At 36.2% G+C, this 19,464-nt stretch overlaps 2 protein-coding genes across 2 annotated transcripts; one reads left to right on the plus strand and one right to left on the minus strand.

Moving 5' to 3' along the window:
- Positions 1–4,644: 4,644 nt before the first annotated feature.
- On the minus strand, positions 4,645–11,543 carry LOC132175503 (uncharacterized). The gene is made up of 5 exons (XM_059587476.1): positions 11,404–11,543; positions 10,842–11,147; positions 10,487–10,590; positions 10,319–10,403; positions 4,645–4,942 (listed from the first exon to the last, which is right to left on the minus strand). Exons 2-5 carry the CDS (start codon positions 11,073–11,075, stop codon positions 4,853–4,855), a joined length of 513 nt encoding a protein of 170 aa, XP_059443459.1. The 5' UTR covers positions 11,076–11,147; positions 11,404–11,543; the 3' UTR covers positions 4,645–4,852.
- On the plus strand, positions 4,951–9,372 carry LOC132175502 (uncharacterized). The gene has a single exon (XM_059587474.1). It carries the CDS (start codon positions 7,942–7,944, stop codon positions 8,473–8,475), a length of 534 nt encoding a protein of 177 aa, XP_059443457.1. The 5' UTR covers positions 4,951–7,941; the 3' UTR covers positions 8,476–9,372.
- Positions 11,544–19,464: the final 7,921 nt, after the last annotated feature.

A 19,464-nucleotide genomic window follows, 5' to 3' on the forward strand; every position in this document is an offset into this window, starting at 1 on the left:
AGACAACTGGGAAATTTCAAACCTTTTTTTTTTTTTTTTTGATGAATACAAGAATTTAAAACTTTTCCATTGCAAAGGTCAAGAATTTTTCTTACAAATACGAGCAATATGCACATGTATGCGAACTTATATTCCAAATAAACCTATATATTCCAAGACAATATTGAGCTTACCATAATTAATTGTATTAATTTGCAACTTTTAACTACAAAGCTCAATATGAAAGCTAAGCATGAAAATTGCATATTTTATCCGTTCCGAATATTTTTGTTTTCAAATAATCTCTATAAGAAAGCAAAAACCAGAACAAAATACGTAGAAGAAAAGAAAAGAGATAAAGCTGGACAATCAATTTTTGGGTGAACAGCTTCAACTGAAAAGTCTAAGCACAACAGCAGAGGTCAAAGACTTGAAATTCAAGTTCTCACACTATATAAGTCAAAATTATTTTCGTAACTAATAAGTCAAGAATTTTATGTCACCAACAACAAGAACTACATATATAATTCAAAACATTGCAAACTACATGCAAATGCTCCAAATTTCAAACTTTTTCTCAAGAAACAAAACACTACCGTGGACCAAAAATATTGAAGAAGGAAGAAAGAAAAGGAAAAATGAGTACCCCAGAAATAAATCTCACACAAGCACTAATTATTCCCCTCCTAGTTCACCAAATTTGTTTCCACAATTTGCACCAACATATATAACACAGAACAATGAAAATTGTATCTACTAACTCCACTTTCTCGAGAAACAAACAACACCCACATCCAAAAATTCCTTAGAAAGCAAGAAAAACAGAAGAATAGAGACTAGAGAGTACCCCAGAGTGTAAATTCTCAAGAAAACGGCAGAGTCCACACCAGCATGGCTTATAATCTCAGCCTCACTCCTCCTCATAGCCTGAGGCATCCAGTTCAAGAAAGTAAAATAAGTCATGACATTGAGGTTGACAAATTTTCCCACAAAATTCCTGGAGCGCCTTGGGCTGGTTCTGTCTCCATTTATGTACCATTTGGGGAAGTAGACCCTGTCATTGATGGGTTGGATTCTGAGGAGAGCAAATGCCAGCAGAAAGGTAAAGGCAGTGAGTATGTTAATGAATGCTGAGACTCCAATATCCTCAAGAGTAGCCATTGAAGAATTCAGAACAGAAAGAGGGAGATGGTGAGAGGGAGAGGGGAGAGAAACAGGGAGGCGTGTGTAGAAGAAGGAAGCAAAGGTGGGTGGTGAAGTAAAACAGAGAAAAGGAAAGAATATGTCTTTTTCAGTATTTTAATAGTAGAGAAAGTGGGCATATCATGGGTTTGATCTGTTAAGGCTGCTCTGTTTCAAATTAATAATGTTTTTAGTATTTAATCTTCAAGTCTTTTTTTTTTTTTTTTGTTATTATCTGTTTTAAATATTGGTTTTGGGATTTGATGATTGACTTGGGAGCACATAGAAGGGTGACCCATGTGAGAGGAAAACTGTAGGAGTAAAAGGATTTAGCTTTTGTCAATGTCTTTCATTAAAAAGGAAAGAAAAAGAGTGCTTCTCTCTCTCTCTCTCTTCATGTCTTTTTCAGTTACCCACCGTTTTTCACACAACGGGAAAGCTGGATGTCATCATTTCTTCACTACATCAACGCCAGAATTCCCGTATTCAGAGATTGCTTAACAAGATTTATAGAGGATCTCTTGGCCCTGTCACAAGAAAAAAAACCTTAAACTATTGAAAGCCAACTAGAGACAACATAAACACAAGGAATTTTGATTTTTTTTTATTTATTATTTTTTTTTTTTTTTGGGTCAAGGGAAAAAATGGATTCTACTCCAAATACATTATGGAAGTTAAGAAGATTCCAAGTTGGAAAACGTTTTTTTAATGGCAAGTTGGTTGAGTTAATTGAGTGGTTGACTAAATTCATTAATTGTTATCTCAATATTTACTTTGTAACCCTTATTAATACACATTTCTCTCATAATAGATTATTTATTTTATATTATACTATATTTTTACCCAAATTTTTTTAATTCAAACTTCTTATTTTTCCAAATTTAATCATTTTAAGTCTCCCTCTTTAGAGCTCGTCTCTCTTTCCCACCTTTTTTTTTTTTTTTTAGTGCCATTCGGGGAGGAGGAAACCCCTCACTCCTTTCTCGTTTTTCTTTGGTATTTTTCATGTTTTCTTTCTCTTTTATTTGCAACTTAGAAGCTAGATTCGTTGTGATTCACTCCTCTCCACCGCCCATGCTCCACATCTCCATCACGACCGGTCTCTATTGTTCCTATGAACTCCATCCCTCCCTGTGTGTTTGTTGCATGCCCCGCCGCCTACATTGTTTATTTTTCAGTCCACACCCAATGGCCTCTAACGATGGGTTCGACCATCTTCAATGGCCAAAAAGAGGTGGCCAGGACCACCCCAAAGGCTATGAGGGTGGTCCCTTGTGACCGGTCTGAGGTGATCGAATCACCCCAAGGGCTTGGGGATAGTTTGACCACTTTCATTGGCCAAAATAAGGTGGTCGAGCCATTCAGGGGTAAAATTACATGGCCCATGTTTTCCACAAAAAAAAAAAATTTTAAAAAGTCTTTAAAATTTTTTACAAATTATAATTTTAACCTTAAATTTTTTAATTTTACCCCCTCCCCCCTTCCAAATTATAATTTTAACCTTAAATTTTTTAATTTTAACCTTCCATTTCAAATGGTAGTTCTGCCCTTGGCCACCCATAATTTTTCAATTTTTGTTTTTTTAGGGCTTTCTGTTTTTTTAATGAATAGTAATTTTGAAAATACTTCCTTCCCAAATGTTGCCTAAAAAGAGATTTTTAGTGGGTATATATATGGGACGTGATTCACACAACACCGGCGTGCTAAGCATACTAGGCGAATTTTTTTTAAAAAAATTTTTTAATATTAAAAAAAAAAAATTAGCCGGCGTCCCTGTTTATCTTTACCGTGTATATATATATATAAATTGGTTCCCAGCTCAGCATGTAAACTAGTATGCTAATTGTGAAGTCCTCGTGAATCCGTGATGATAAGAGATTCCACCCGTGACACAATCATTCTTGTCTTTTGCTTTCTAATTGGTAACCCCATCAATGGTGGTTTATTGGCCATACTCCAATGTGTTTTTCTTTTTTTTTTTCTTCAAAAGTTGTGTTGCTTTCGGCGTCAGAAAGCATATCCTTATCAACATTAAGCCTACCTCTGTGAAGAATTTGCAGTTTTTATTATTATTATTATTATTATTATTATTATTTTACTGGGCAAGAATTTGCATACAAAATGCTTAAGAAGATAATATATTATGACCATATCAGCAATCCATCTCTGCCTTTATTTACTTTGAAGACAAAAGAAGAGACAATAACTTTGTTTGTGGGGTTTGAACAGAGAAACCCTCCAAAGTTTAGTGCATGGAGAAGAACATGGAATCTTTGTTGGAGAAGTGATTCTCAAACATCTTGTACCAACCATTTCCTTAAAGAATTTGTTTCAACTACGAGAAAAACATGTACGTTATACTGCCATTCACCTTTGCTAAGCGGGTTTCTGCTGAGCCCCCCCTACAGTACACCTTAAACTTTTCATGCCTTTCGATTACGGCGAGTAATTTTTAACATGACTCGCAAATTTGACTTATACGAATTCAGTATGAAATTAAAATATTAGAACTAAGGAGTATGACCCGTTTAGAAATGATTGAATTATGGTTAACATATATAACTTTATACTAGTACTTCGACACGATCCAAACCTGGCAAGTGACATAATGACAATCAATTTTTGACATGACCCGTGAACCCAATACAAACTTAATACAAAATTAAAAAGTTAAGCTCAAGAGTTTGACTTATTTAATTAAATGAATCGGATTAGGTTGACCTATATAGTAAAATTACCATTAGATTTGTAATGTTACATATCATTTTTGTGTCTCTTGTGTCTTTTAAAATTACCATTAGATATATAATATATAATTACTAAATTTTAATCTAATTGTGATTTTTGAAGACCACATAATTTTTGAAGGGACACAAAAAAGACATTTAGCATTACTCATTTAAGAAAGATGATAGCATGGGAATCAAAGCCCTTGCGAAAAATGGGAAATGAAGGTGTAGCCGTGTAGGGTCCTATTGAGCGCTTAGCCTGCGAGTTTTGTTGCATGTAGAACCTATTTGGAATTAAATTAAAAAATTTAAAAAGTGCTTTTAATACATAAAAAAACCAAGTCAAGCAAAAATTGGTTCTTTTGGTAAAAGAACAACACAGGTTTTTTTTTTTTTTCCCTAACAAAAACAGACCAAAACCGTGTTTTGGAAGAAGCTTAAAAATGATTTTTTTTTTCTTCTAAAAACATCTTTCTATAGACAAAAATTCTATTCTCCAATGCAATTTCAAACATGCTCGTAAACCAATGTAATTCTAATCTGAAAACGCCATGTTGATTGGGGAAAACTTTGGTCTTTCATTCTTAACAATTGTCCACAATCATGTTGATAGCAAAGCACGCTTGAAACAGTTAAGATTGTAAAGTTGGTACTTTGCATAGACAAAAGCTCCTGTGAAATCATTATCATCCTCCAAATAGTTAGAATTTCTAATTAGATATAAAAGAAAAGCAGTATCAGCTAAAAACACAGCAATCCCAAAAATCTAGGATGTTTTATTAAGAGTATCATTTTGATAAGTCATAGCTCAACTTGAATCTATCGATTCTCTACAACTTGCTTCTTCTAGGGACTCTGAAATGCAAACATCAGAAAGAGACACCAAAATGCAGAAGGCCAGAGGCGAATATTTCCCTCTTTCAATCCAGGAATTACAGCACCAACAGTGGACTCCCGATGTTTTAAGCACAAAAATTGAGCTTCTTCATCACTTTGGCATAAGCTAGAGGGACTATGGCAGGTTGTCTGAGTCTGCGTTTCGACTTCTTTGACTGCATTAAATACCAAAATTTCATTGACTACTCAAAATTCCATTACCTTCAAGTAAGTTAGCCACATTCACAGTTTCCTTATTTTGCATTACCAGAATGAAACATAACGAAATCATAATAATAACCAAAGGTGGAAAAGCAAAACTGCACATTAGAGAGTAATAAACAGTTCAGTGTTTCAATCTCAAGATGATATCAATGTTTTGAGGCATTTCAGGACATTCAATTTGTCATTCTGCCCACCATTGCATAAGGAGTGAATCTTTCAAACTGCAATCAACTCCTTTTCTCCACACAATAAGACTGCTTAATGCCTCCCAAACTGGAGAGAGTAAAGTGAGTAAAGCGGATCTACCTTCTACGGCAAGGGAAAAACCCCAATCTAGAAACTGCAACAGTAAATTAAATAGCTTAATCCGATACTAATATACTACCCAACAGCCACATCCTTGAATTAGGGTATAAATTCAGTATTCATAGCCAAAAGACGGAGAAAGTGTTACGATCCCAAGTATTTCACTCCCCTTCTTTAACAATTATCATGTCAGCTTAGTTTTTTTGACTAGCAGGATAAAAACGCCCTTATTTTTGAATAGAATGCATGAGACTTTAAGAGTACTCCTTTCACCCTGTCCTGTATATAAAGTTTAAACATACATTAGCAACTCAGACTTTTATTTTGTGTGACAGGTGGTGCCTAATGGTGATGGCCAAGCGAGTTAGGGAAGGGGGAGGTCGTGTGCTTCGATGGTGTCTGCCACATAGTTTTCTCAGTGCCATGCCTAGAAAAGCCATAATCAAACATGTCAGCTTAGTTTTTTTGTTCATGATGTGGCACAATCCAATTCAGCAGTCCTCATAATGACATAACAAATTAACAATGATTACAATGTTAATCATGTTTAAATTGTTATTTGGATCATATCAGTTTGGTATTGAGGATGAGAGTAATGAAATAGAAGATGAACCCCTTTCATGATGCTGGACCTGTAAAACATGCAGCACAAGGCAGATTAGAGGATCAATTGGTGCATAGCTTGATTTAAACAGTGGAGGAATCAAAATAGAAGTTTCTGATTTTTTTTTTTTGGAAATATGCATGCGGATTACTTAAATTGGGAAGCTAGTTTGGAGACTTATTTTGAGGGAAGCTGTTTGTGAGGCTTAAATTGAAGGGTATTGCACTTCAATGATGGAAAAGAGTTGAAGAGCAATGTGCTAGCAAGGCAAGCCAAAAATCAACACATGGGAGCATATGAAAGTGAAGTTGCAGAAGCAATTTTTGTCGGCTGATTATGCAATGGAATCATATGAAAGATCCACTCATTAAAACAAAGGGGGATGTCTGTGGAGGAATACACTTCAGAGTTCAACAGCCTCGCTATTTGAGTTGGTTTAAATGAGACAAACGAGTAGATGACATCTTGTTACTTGCTGGCTTGAACCAATCCATTAAAGATTAATTGGGAGTGGTTCGTTTATTTAATCTTGAAGATCCTCGACAATATGACATAATGGCAAAAAAGCAAGTGTTGCAATACAGTGCAAGGAAACCTTTGACTGATAGAGTTGAGAGTGCAACACAAAAGGGTTCAACAATTGTTCAGTGTTTGTAATGGCCAGACAGCTCAAAAGATTGGTCAAGATACTACTATAATGGACTGGACAGTGGATAGAAATACTGCCAATAGAGACGGAAGTGAAAAGGGAAAGAATATAAATAGAGCACAAAGCAATTCTGGTCCAGCCTCTTCCAATGCTGGTTCTGGATCACAAGTGCAGTGTTTTGGGAGTGGAGAGAGGGGACACACTTCATATGCTTGTCCACAACGGTTGATGAACCTTATAGGAAGAGGAAGAAGTCCTACCGGAACCAACTTATGATGACTACAATGACGAGGAAGAGCATGTTGATGGAGTGATGACAACACAAAGAGTGGAGGAGGAAGATTGTCTTCCAAACATGAGTTCTTTGTGGTAGGAAGTGTGTGATGTTCTTGATGGGAGTAGCCAAGAGAACATTAAGCAGCTGAAAAGTTGAAATTGCCTATTGAAAAGCATCTTTATCCCTACAAAATTGCTGGTTTTGAAAAGGTAACAGCGTGCTGGTCACATCTCATTGTTTAGTCAATTTTTCCATGTGTGACAATGTTGATAGTGAGGCTGTGTAATATTGTGCCTATGGATGCATGTCACACACTCTATTGGGTAGACCATGGTTATATGACAATGACATGATCCACCACACCAAAGCCAACACTTATTCCAAAGGAAAAACAAACACTATACATTGCATCCTCTTAGGGAAGAAGACAGTAGTTCCTCTAAACACAATAAGGTAATAGCTTCTTAACTGCTGCAAAGTTTGAGGCTAATGAGAGGTTATTTGTACCAGAATATATGCCCAATGATACAATAGCAAAGCACTTATTTCATTGGGAAACACAACCAATGAAATGGGCAATGCGATTAAGGGTTGCTTTGCATCTTGCACAAGCTCTAGAATATTGTACTAGCAAAGAATGTGCTCTTTATCATGATCTGAATGCTTATAGAATTGTCTCAATGATGATGACAACCTGAGATTTTCATGCTTTGGTTTGATGAAAAACAGTGCAATGGGAAAAGTTACGGTACAAACCTGGCATTTACTCCTCCTGAGTATTTAAGGATACAAGTTAAATCTTAAAATGTAATATATAGTTTTGGAACTCTTGCTTGATCTTCTCAGCAGAAAATGTCTCCAAATCATGCACTTGACCTAATACGGGACAAGAATCCTCATACACTTACCGATTCTTGTTTGGGAGGCCAATTCTCAAATGATGAGAGGACTGAATTAGTACATTTAGCTTCAATATGTTTAAAGTATGAGCCCCGAGGGCGTCCAAATCCAAAGTCTTTAGTTGCTGCTTTGATTTCTCTTCAGAAGGACATCTAGGTCCCATGACTCCCATCTCATTTATTGATGGGTATTCCGCATGGTGCTGTAGCTAAGAATGGATTTGACTGCTATACACATCTTAGAAAGGCTTGGGTATAAGAATGAAGATCTCAGAGCTGCAACTGAATGCTACAGCCAATTCATTGATGTTGGAACCATGGTTTACCCGACAGTTTTTATATGCCATGTTCTCTGTTATCTCATGAGCGATATGCCACAGGAAGCTCGACTTAGTGATGATGGAGAGGCCTTTGCTGACCAAATCCAGAGAGTTCATGAGAAAGCAAGGATTGCTCTCAAGGTTAGTAATGATGCCTATGCCACAACAACTAACCAACATCGATTGGTTAAGGAGTTTGAAGAAGGTGACATGGTATTAGTGTATTTGTGGCGTGAAAGGTTTCCTAAAGGAACTTATCACAACTTCAAGTCAAGGAAGTGTGGGCCATGTAAAATGTTGAAGAAGAAAAGCTCAAATGCTTATTTGCTTGAATTACCACCAGATTTGCAAATTAGCCCAATCTTTAATGTTTCTGATTTATACTCATTTGACAGGCTTGATGGAGAAATGCAAGTTGTTGAAGAATAAGTTGAACTACCAAAAGTGCAACAAGACGTTATTGAAGATGTACTTGATGTCAAAGAAGTTATATAAAGGAAAGGTAATCAGTACAGGCGGTAATTGGTGAAGTAATTGGGAAAGTCAACTAGTGAAAGTAAATGGATTGCTAAAGAAGATTTGAAGAAAATTGATTCTGATTTGTATATTGAAACATATGAGGTTTTCTCATTCAAAGCTGAGTTTTTTCCAACCCGAAGGGATTGAACCAGGGGCATCTAAGCATAAAGCAAAGAAAGCCCCCTAGTTTATTTTATCCAGTCTATTACCTATTTCAATACCAATCTTTTATTATTATGGTATGATTTCTATTATTATGTTTTTAGTGTTTTAAAAAGGTCATGTGACTTTTAATGAAGTTGGATGGTTAAGATTTATTTGTTCTATGACAGATGAAGGGTTAGGATTTTAGGGGTTAATAAAGGCTATTATAAATAGCCTTATTTGAGTCATTGTAGACTGCCTTTTCTTCTCTAACATATAAATAGCCTTATTTGAGTCATTGAGTCATTGTAGACAGCCTTTTCTTTGAAGCCTAGAAATTGATCTTTTATTGTTCCAACTTCAATCTTATCTTCTTGAATATTGCTGGAATTTTTTCTTTAACTCTTTCTAAGCGTCAATTTGCTTGAAAAGTGGCATCTTTGGCTGGTTCATATCAAATCTACTCTAGATCTAAGTACCTATGAATGACACAAGAAAGAAAACTAATGAAATCATTGGAATAAAAGCTTAAACCAAGCTCGAAATCATGCAGCGAAGTCAAGACATGATTTTTTTTAACAAAGGATCCTTGGGTAGCATCCCAAGCTTGATCTTACAATTGGACAAGCAATGCACCCAATAGAGAATATAACCCACAACTAAGCAAGCAACAACATAACATAGAACACGTTTTACTTCTTCTTTTTTTTTTCTTTTTTTTTTTTTTTAGTGTCCAAAATCCACGGATCACCTATTGTGGCCTCCACAATAACCCAAGAAAAGGCACTCTCAGAGAATTGTCCAAACCATTCAACTCAAAAATAATGGCCAAACATTTTACCCTAATAACCCAACATACCCATTAGGCACGTAAACCAAACACAATATTCTCATTTGTAATTTATATAAGGCAGAATCAATGAGAGCAACCATCAATGAGGAACTTTAGCATACTATCAGAGGAAGGTTACAAATATGTGAAGACATGGGCTAGAAAACAAGTAGCACTTTAGTCTTCAAGACCAAAGGAGATGGAGATCCCTCTAAACTCCTCAACAAAGCCCAAGAAGATGGCCAAGACATCTTCGTCAATGATGCATATATATTTTAATAATTCATATTCATATCAGCTATAATGAACACAATTGTTCATAAATGATTTAAAGACCAAAAGCAAAGGCACAAGTAATTTTTTTTTTTTATAAGTAAATTAGCAGGTTATGAATCCAAAGGCGATTTTACAATCTGCTCGCATTCGATAGGCAAATAATAGAGAGATTCTTAACTCACATTTCAACTCATATCAATTTTTTTTTGAGTTGTGTAACATAGTGCAGGGTCAAATAAACCAAGAGAGAAACCATGATGACAAAAACCCGCTTCAAATAAAAAGATAGTATGCATATACTACCTTCTTAAAGAAGATTGATAGTTTAAATATATGTTTCTAAATGCAATGCAACCTAAAGTTATGTTACTACATCATGAAAATTGCCACTGTTTTTTTTAAAGCGCATCTAAGACTTGTTCAATTTTCAAACAGATAAGATATGGATTTGAGAATTCAATTTTCATTGGGATTTTAAAAAATAAAAATAAAAAATCAGACCTTTAAATGCGCATTGTGCCGCTTTCCCTCCCTCCAGCGCCGAATATTCCCATCATTCATTGTCCTAAACCTAGACTTGTAAGACCTAATCAAGAAACATCAAAACCATTTAGTACACAAACGAATAATAGTTGTTTCAAAAGAAGCGATATAAATGCGTAAACCTACGAATAAAACTTCATTTTGGTTTTCTTTAACTTGGACGTGACTGGTGTCATTGGCTTTCTCCTCTTCTTCCGCTCTCTCGACGAAACATGCCGCACTTGAACTACCTACACACATATAAACAAATAAAAGGTATCTATTCACAAGCACAAGGATACCCAAACTTCAAATTCCAATACTTGAAACGAATTAGTCAATCCCACCATGCCAACAATTTGGATAAGATTGCATGCGACAACTATAACATTCAAAATTCAGGGTCTTCCTCTCTCGGGTATTTCCTCAGTAACCAAATGGACAATAAAGAAAATGGCTACAAATCAAAAAGAAAACAAAAATAAACACAAGCCCAACTTACAGATGGAGGAACCGGGAAGATAAATGGGTGCAAAGCCAGTGACGAATGGGCTGTTGAAGTGGCATTGAGGAGAGGCCTGCAGCTCCATCTACTCCTCGATGCAGAATGGAGGGGTTGGTGGAGCTGTGGGAAAGTGTGGATGAGGCGACGTGAAGTAGAAGAAGAGCGAGAAGGAAGAGTGTGGGTCGACCGAAGGCCCAGAGACTGAAGCTTGGCGCACCATCTCTGCATCATAGTTATCAGCAATGGTTTCCACGAGCTTCGGTCTTTTCGTTTTGTTCTTTTGGAGGAAACTCTGATTTGGTGCTACAATGAGGTATGTTTGGGAATTGGGTTAGTATGCTGCAGTCACTACAAAAAACCTTAATTTTTAGTGACTAATGGATGACGTTTTAAGGCCCAAAAACGTCTGTGGCTCGTAAAAAATGAGAGTGTCGCTACTGGGACTTTATTTTGCAACCAACAATTGAAAGTTATGCAAGACAAATCCCAAACCCAGCAGAAAAAAATCCCAGAAGGGACAAAAAAAAAAAAAAAATCAAAGCAACAAAAATGTACATACCAGTGGGAGGAGGCCGGCTGGGTAGCTTGAAAACTAACCGCCGGAATGCGTGGAGCTTGGGTGGAGGAGGCCGGCGCCGTTCGTGAGAGATAGAGACAGAGGGAGGGTGCGCTGTGCAGAGCAGAGAGGGGGGGGGGAGAGAGAGAGGGGGAAAAAATTAGGAGTTACATCTGGTGTGTGCTAGGTGTTGAAACTCTGATTTGGTGCTACAATGAGGTATGTTTGGGAATTCGGTTAGTATGCTACTGTCGTGGGTTAAGGTAGTCTTTGGGTTGGTTGTAGGTTGTCCACACCCCGTATATGTGAAGGTTATTGGGAAAAGTTCGCTTACACTCATCAAATCCAATTGTCAATATTTTTAAGTTTTCTCTCTAGGCCGCCAGTACTCTAGAGGAGAAGTAAAATGTTATTTAAGTCTTCCAGAGACGCCATTGGGACGGATCCAGAAAGTTTGATGGGAGACTGAGGTATAAATTTAAAATACATAAAGTAACGTAGACAAAAAAAAATTAACTTCAATTCAGTTTTAACAAAAAGATAAACATACGAAAAAAATATATATATACATAAATAGTTGTGTCATAAAACATTTCAAATTTGAACTCAAACACCTATCAAAATGGAACACGTCGTGTTTGCATATCCCAAAAATCATCTATGATTGAATCTATACTAAGTGTCGCAGCAATTTTTTTTTTTATGTAAAACATCAGAGAATCCGTCAGAAACTCATCTTCAATTTTGTTACGAAGCCTAGTTTTGATGATATTCATGGCTGAAAATGCTCATTTTGTAGTTGCGGTAGAAATGGGAAGAGTAAGCAGAAGCACAACAACTCAAAAAACAAGTTGGTAGATAGTTGATTTTCCGGTTCTAACCAACCATAAGCACAATTCGGAAATATTTAACAATCCTTGGAAACTTGAATCTTGAACTATATTATGCTCATAATGGTGAAGTTCTATTTCCAACTGTTCTTTTTCAAGATCGGTAAAGTCTTGCGGATAAAACTTATTTACCAACTGACAAATATCATCAATTCTAAAAGACTCACGTGCAGCTCAAAGATCAAGTGCTGAGCCTAGAATAAGCAACTCCATTACATGCTCACTAAACCAGGGATTTAATTCTTGCAATTGAGAATCTATTGCAGCACAAAAAATATCCACATGATAATGATGCTCAATTGTAAAGTCAGCTTATTGATTGCAAGCTTGACCTCTTCTCTCAACATAACCGGCATTCATATCTGGAACATCTATGTTGCGTTTATTGCAAAACAACTTCACTTTGGTAAGTAAAACTTTCCATTTATCATCTCTATATTGTTGGATACACCTTTTAGTGGATGAAACAAGATGCATGGCACTTAAAATGTCTTGAGATTTGGATTGCAATGCTTGACATAAATGAATGGTGATCTGCATAGTTTCTTTCATGAGATGTAAGATGAATACAAATTCAAATGAAGTCATTACCTGATGAACTGAATCAGCTTCTGCTTGTTGGGAAGAAGAAGTTCTCACATCAATGATTTTAACAATAACTTCACAAGCTGGACTATAAATTTTGATTAAATTAGAAACTGATCTCAGAACTCCAACACGTATCTTCAGGCCGTTGTAGCGTACTAATTTGATTAAGTCTCATTCCACTCTCAATCTCATCAATTGCAATCATGTAAGCATTTTCAGCAGCTTGGGCAACCCGCAATTCTTCATACCGATTGCATGAGGCACAAACAAAATTGACAACAACATTCAATTTGGTAAAAAATTGATTAACAGAAATAACTTCTTTTGATGCCGCTACTAATGCCAATTGCAAATGATGTGCGAAACAATGAATGTAGTAGGCATATGGACAATCATTTGAAACCAAAGCTTGCAACCCATTCCACCCCCCTCGCATATTACTTGCGCCATCATATCCCTGCCCTCGAATATTTTGAATGTTTAGTTGATGTTTAGATAATACCGAATATATACATTTTTTTAAGGTTAATGCCGCAATATCAGAGACATGAACAAGTCCAAAAAAGCGTTCTCGTACAAAGCCATTCTTATCAACAAATCTTAAAACTATAACCATTTGCTCCTTCATTGACTTATCATGAGCTTTATCAACAATTACTCAAAACTTTGCATCACCAATTTCATTACGAATTATTTCCTTTACTTTGGTTGAAAAAACATGTAAAATTTGTTTTTGTACCGTTGGTGATGTGTAAGTGGCATTTTTGGGAGCTTTAGTGATCACTTCAGCAAGCTGTTCATTATATGAAATCATCAAACCCCCAATATCATAAGAAAATTTTCACGATTTGTAGAACTCACACTTTCATCCTGACCTCTAAAAGCAACAGCTTGAAATGCAAGCAATTGAACAACATTAATTGAGGCTTTCAACTGCAGTCAATTGTTTGCAATTTGTTCAGAAGTGAGCTTTTTAAACACATTTTGTATATGTTGAAATTGGTTCTTCAAATATTCATATGACTTCTAAGCAATTCTGTGAAATGAAGTAGGATCTTTTCCTATATGATTGAGAAAAGCACAATCTTTTCTATTTCTAACTTTCTTCAAATTCCTGAATCCATCTATAGTGAATACACGTTGTGTAAAATGCCCAGATGGCTTATTAAAGAGAAAACAAGGTAGACAAAAGGCTGCATCTTTCTCACGTGAATATTCAAGCCATGAAGAAAATATATTGTACCACGAAGGTTGAAAGCTACGAAGATGACTTTCTTTTCCAGATTTTGGGTAATTTGAGATTGGAGGTCAGTACGGACCAACATTAATGTAAGCTCTTCGAATTTCATCTCGGTGATTAACATCATATTCCTATATCTGACGACGCAATCCAGGATCAAACTCCAATGAACTAATATTAAATTCATTGCCATCAACTCTTCAAAGTCTTTTAAAAGAATTTTCAGAAATTGAGATATTAGAAGCTGGCGATGATGTATCACCAATGTTGACATTTGAAGTTTGTGCATTTTTTCGTTTGAAAAAGTCAAGTACTATATTTGACTTTTTCATTATCTACAAACAAAATCTGGAGAAAGCATAAATAAATAATATCGAAAATTGATGGCTCTAGTTGGCCGAGCATGTGCGCAAATTGGCTAGCCAGGAAATACAAATGAATCATTGGATGAGGAAGTAAATCATTCGAGAAATAATTAACCTCATCAAACAAATAATGAGGGTGTTTGGCAAACCCCTTTGGACTATTCCTATTTCCCACGGTACTGTAGCTTCAGACTGGGCGCCGAAGACAGTGAGGAAAAGCAAACTGTCTGCATGCCATCAATCTACTTTTATTGTCAATATATACTATTTTACCCCTTTCTCATTGTAGACAATGACTATTTTGTCCCTTCAAAACACCCACACAAAAATATACCCAAAATTTTCCCCATATTTCATAGCACAGCGAGAAATTTCCTCTTCCCCAGCAACACTCACCCCTTCACAAAAATATACCTAAATTCCCCATCTCACAGCACACAATTGTTGCCAATTCCAGTACCCAAAATGGGGTGGTCCAGCCACCCCATTTTGGAAAAGAGGTGGGGCCACCCCTTTGTTTTTTATAATTTTATTTTTCTTTTATTTAACAGGAAGAACATAAAAGAGCAGAAAACCCCAAAAAAAATTTCAAAATGCTGGTTGAATCGATCTCTCTGAAAAATTAAGCAAACCTTGATTTTTTATATTGATCGGGGAGATGTCCAGAGTGATTGTATGGAGCTCTCCATCAGCATAGCTGGCTTTTAAATTGTGGAAGAACAAATGAGGGAGCAGGGAGAGGAATAAACGATGAATTGCAGAAGAAGGGATGAGGGAGCTTGGTGAGGAGGAACAGTGCCAACGAGAAATGAGAGTTCATTTGTTATCTATTTTACTATATGGGCTTATTTGTCTTTTACAGCCATTGGGTTCTCCAACACGCCAGTCACAGCAGGTGGGCAACAGCATCCCTTCAGTCAAGCTACAGTACCGTGGGTCTTGGGGTGTGTAATGTTATTTGCCAAACAAGGCCAATATACGCATGTGTTACATTATTATATTTCCATACATACATAAAGAAAATAACAAAAAAAAAAAATCAAAGAAATCCCCAAAATTCGGACTTAAGTCAACTAACCCAAAGTCTCTACACAATTCACAACTCTTCACAATTTCTTGCCCTTTTTTTTTTTTTGGGATGAATAAGCACCTTCATTAAAAGCAAGACAAACCAAATACAAAGTATCACCGAATACAAGCCCTTCAAAAGGCCTAAAACAAAGTCTCACAGAGGCTGAACACCAACAAAACAAATCACAAAGCTGCAAAACATACTAGCAGCAGAACAAAACAACCAAATCATGAACAAAAAACCAACTAAACCAGAGGAGACCAACCAGTAACTATAGAACCAATATTAACAAAGCAAAAGCAAGTATGCTGGTATATTCCATAAAGAGCAAAGCACAAGGTTTTCCCCACGATTACAATCCCACGATTGTAATTATAATCCCACAATTATATAACGAAATTTAAAAGAAAATTGTAAGAATTTTACCTCTCGTAGCATTGCTCTCTCTCTCAAATTCTCAATCTCTGCATCTCACTTTCTCACTGGCGATCTCTCTCTCTGACTCTCAAATTCTTGCAGTGTGTGAAGCTGTGAAGGAAAGGGGACTAAGGGACGAAGTGAGGAACTGAGGAAGAGAAGGGGGTATCGGGCGCCTTTTTTTTTTTTTTTTTTTTTGGGGGGGGGGGGGGGGCGATATAAATTTTTTTTTTTCTTCAGCCTTTTTTTTTTTAAGGAAATGGTGGGGGACCATGAGATTGTAGAGTTCCCCATCACCGATCACCGAGACGGTGAAGGGATTTGGTTGCATGAGATTGGATTATCATTCCGAACCTTTTGGATTTGTTTTTGGGTACACCAATGGCTAACGATCTGATGAGGATGTCGGGAAAGTTCTCGTTGTTAGAGGAGGAGTGCATTGAGGGTGAGATACAAGGTCGCTTTTTGGAGGGGATTGTACGCAGAGGACAATCTTGCCTTGTGGGAAAGCTGCTAGTGGATCACATGGTAAGTAAGGAGATTATCAAATCAACGATGATGCGCGAATGGAAGCCATCAGGCATGCTTTCATTTAAAGTGCTAGGAGAAAATTTGTTTATGTTGGAGTTTGAACACTCATGGGACAAATCAAGTGATATATGACGATATTTACCTATATTTTTGGTAAAAACGAAATAAAAAAAATATCAAAAATAATATTGGAGGAGCATCGCTTGATCAAAATTTTATTCGTTCTCGGACAATGGAAATACAAAAGGAAAGATTGTCACAATTTTCGCTGATTGTCAATTTCTATATTAGGTTTACTATTGCTACTAGGATTATGTTTACTATTACTATTAGGATTAGATTTACTTTCTCAACAAGTATTTCTCTTCTATAAATAGGCTAGTTTATTATGTAAAACTCAATCAATTGAATTATTATGAAATCAGAGACTTATCTCTCAAATACTCTGCGGAGTTTTAGCTTTCTTTCAGCCTGTGGGCTTGTTTTATCTTTTGGTAGAAGATGAAGACGCTTCTCCTTGCAGAATCAAATACGCTGCTTTTTGATTAGTTACCTTAGTCTTCCGCTACGTTAGTTGGTATTAGAGCAGGTTTTATCCTAATCATGGCCAATTAGCGCAACGGTGACAAACTTTTCCAACAACGACGCTTGTAGGGGAGGGACTCTTTCGAGAGCCAAATTCATGGGGTATCCAAGCTAGCGTTATCCGAATTCAATGGCCAACTTATACTACAACAACAACTTCTATAACAACGCTTTTCGTGAAAGAGATGTTGTTTCGAGATCCGACTACCAGCGATACATCAAGCGATTAGAGGCTCCTATGAGAGCCAAATTTCAGAAGTTTCGGCAGACAGTGCAACAGGAGATACATCAGATGCAGGAGACGTTCAAACGCATGCATATAGGTTCCCATTGGAATCACAGGGACAATAATGCCAAAGATGACTATAGGATCCGAGTGAAACCCATCCAGTTTTCATATGTTGACAAGTTTTTTGACAATGACGTAATTCACATTCGACTTGATCGTAACCATATTCATAAATCTCCAAATAAGCACTCCGCCTATGAAGAGAATATTAATTATGGTGAAAGAGATGTGGAAGCTGTTAATTTGGTTAAAAAAGTGGAGTTGGCGTCAGAAAAAAAATATGTGTAGCCACAATCATTGGTTCCAACGACTACATCAATGGAAGAACAGCTATCACCTCCTCCACTTCAGGTACAACTCATCACGATCACCACAAAAATTGACGATTCATTTGAAGAAAACGGTGAAGTTGAAGATGACATCCATAAAGAAATCGTTGGAGGAATTTTTTTGGAAGTAAGCAAAAAGGAAAAATCGTCTCTTGATACTATCTATGTAAATTTCTCCAAGTACTTTTCTTCAGAGGAGCCGCATGTGCCATGTTCCAAACAAAACTCGAGGACGAGTTTTTTTCAAGTGAGGGTGTCTGATGTAGGATGATATTTACCTATATTTTCGGTAAAAACGAAAGTAAGAAAAATATTTATAATAATATTGGGGGAGCGCCGCTTGATTAGAATTTTATCCGTTCTCATGCAATGGTAGTACAAAAGGAAAGATTGTCAAAATTTCCGTTAATTTTCAATTTTTATATTAGGAGTTATTTTATTTTATTAGGACTTTATTTCCTTTTCTTAATAGGGTTAGATTTGCTTTAATTATTTTCATTTCCTTACTAGGATTTGGTTTACTATTGCTACTAGGATTAGGTTTACTATTACTATTAAGATTAAGTTTACTTTCTTTACAAGTATTTCTCTTCTATAAATAAGCTAGTTTATTATGTAAAACTCAATTAATTGGATTATTATCAAATTAAAGAATTCTCTCTCAAATACTTTGCTGAGTTTTTTTTTAGCCAGCGGATTTGTTTTATCTTTTGGGTAGAAGAGGAAGATGCTTCTCCTTACAGAATCAAAGACATTGTTCTTTGGTTAGTTACCTTAGTCTTCCGCTACGTCATCAATGGTGATGGAGGGAAGACCGTGGGTTTTTGAGGGCTGTCTGTTGTCGGTGGAGGATTTCGATGGGCTAACGGCTTCATCACAAATTGCTTTCAAAAAAGCAGCCTCCTAGGTACGTATGTACAAACTCCCGCTGGCATGCATGAGCCAGGAGGTGGATTTTCAAATTGGTTCACAAGTGGGGCAGGGGGAGACAATGGATACAGATGAACAGGAAGTTGACTGCCTAGCGTTACCACCACACCAACAACATCATAGCCTGGAACAGTCTACGACCAAACAAATTGAAGGACCCCATAGTCAATATTCAAAAGAACCCACGACACACCACAGTATCATATATGACAGCATATAGCTGGTTTGGGGGTGACCGGGCCACCCCATGGCCAAAGGGGGTGGCCAGCCGACCCCCAAATGGGCAAGGGGTGATTACAGTCACCCCCAATTTTTTTTTCTTTTTTAAAAGAAAATATAATTTTTTTATTTTTTTTTTTAAAAAATTAATGATATGACACGTGGTGACATTTGATTGGTTTTGACGTGACATTCTGTTAAGTTTTGGACGAAATTTTAACGTAATCGCCGTCTTTATGAAAACCACAAGTACCTCATATGATAAGAATGAAACTTTAAGAGAAAAAAATAAAATAAAATGTTTAAACCCTAGGGGGCAATAGGGTATTTAACCCTATAAAGTAAATACAATCACTATTAATACTTTTTTTGTAAATCTATATTAATTATTATTAAGATTATATCATTATAGTTAATTAAATAAACTAAATTTTATTTATGAAATTATTAAAATTAACTTCACTAACCTTTATTTGTAAAACATTATATATATATATATATATATATATATATATATATATATATATATGACGCCTAGCCCACAGCCACCATATAATCGGGCCCAAACAGAAATGCTAATATTACACTTCTGTACTTCTTAAATTTGTG

This window comes from Corylus avellana, chromosome ca3 (genome assembly GCF_901000735.1).
Source record: "Corylus avellana chromosome ca3, CavTom2PMs-1.0".
Taxonomy (NCBI): domain Eukaryota; kingdom Viridiplantae; phylum Streptophyta; class Magnoliopsida; order Fagales; family Betulaceae; genus Corylus; species Corylus avellana.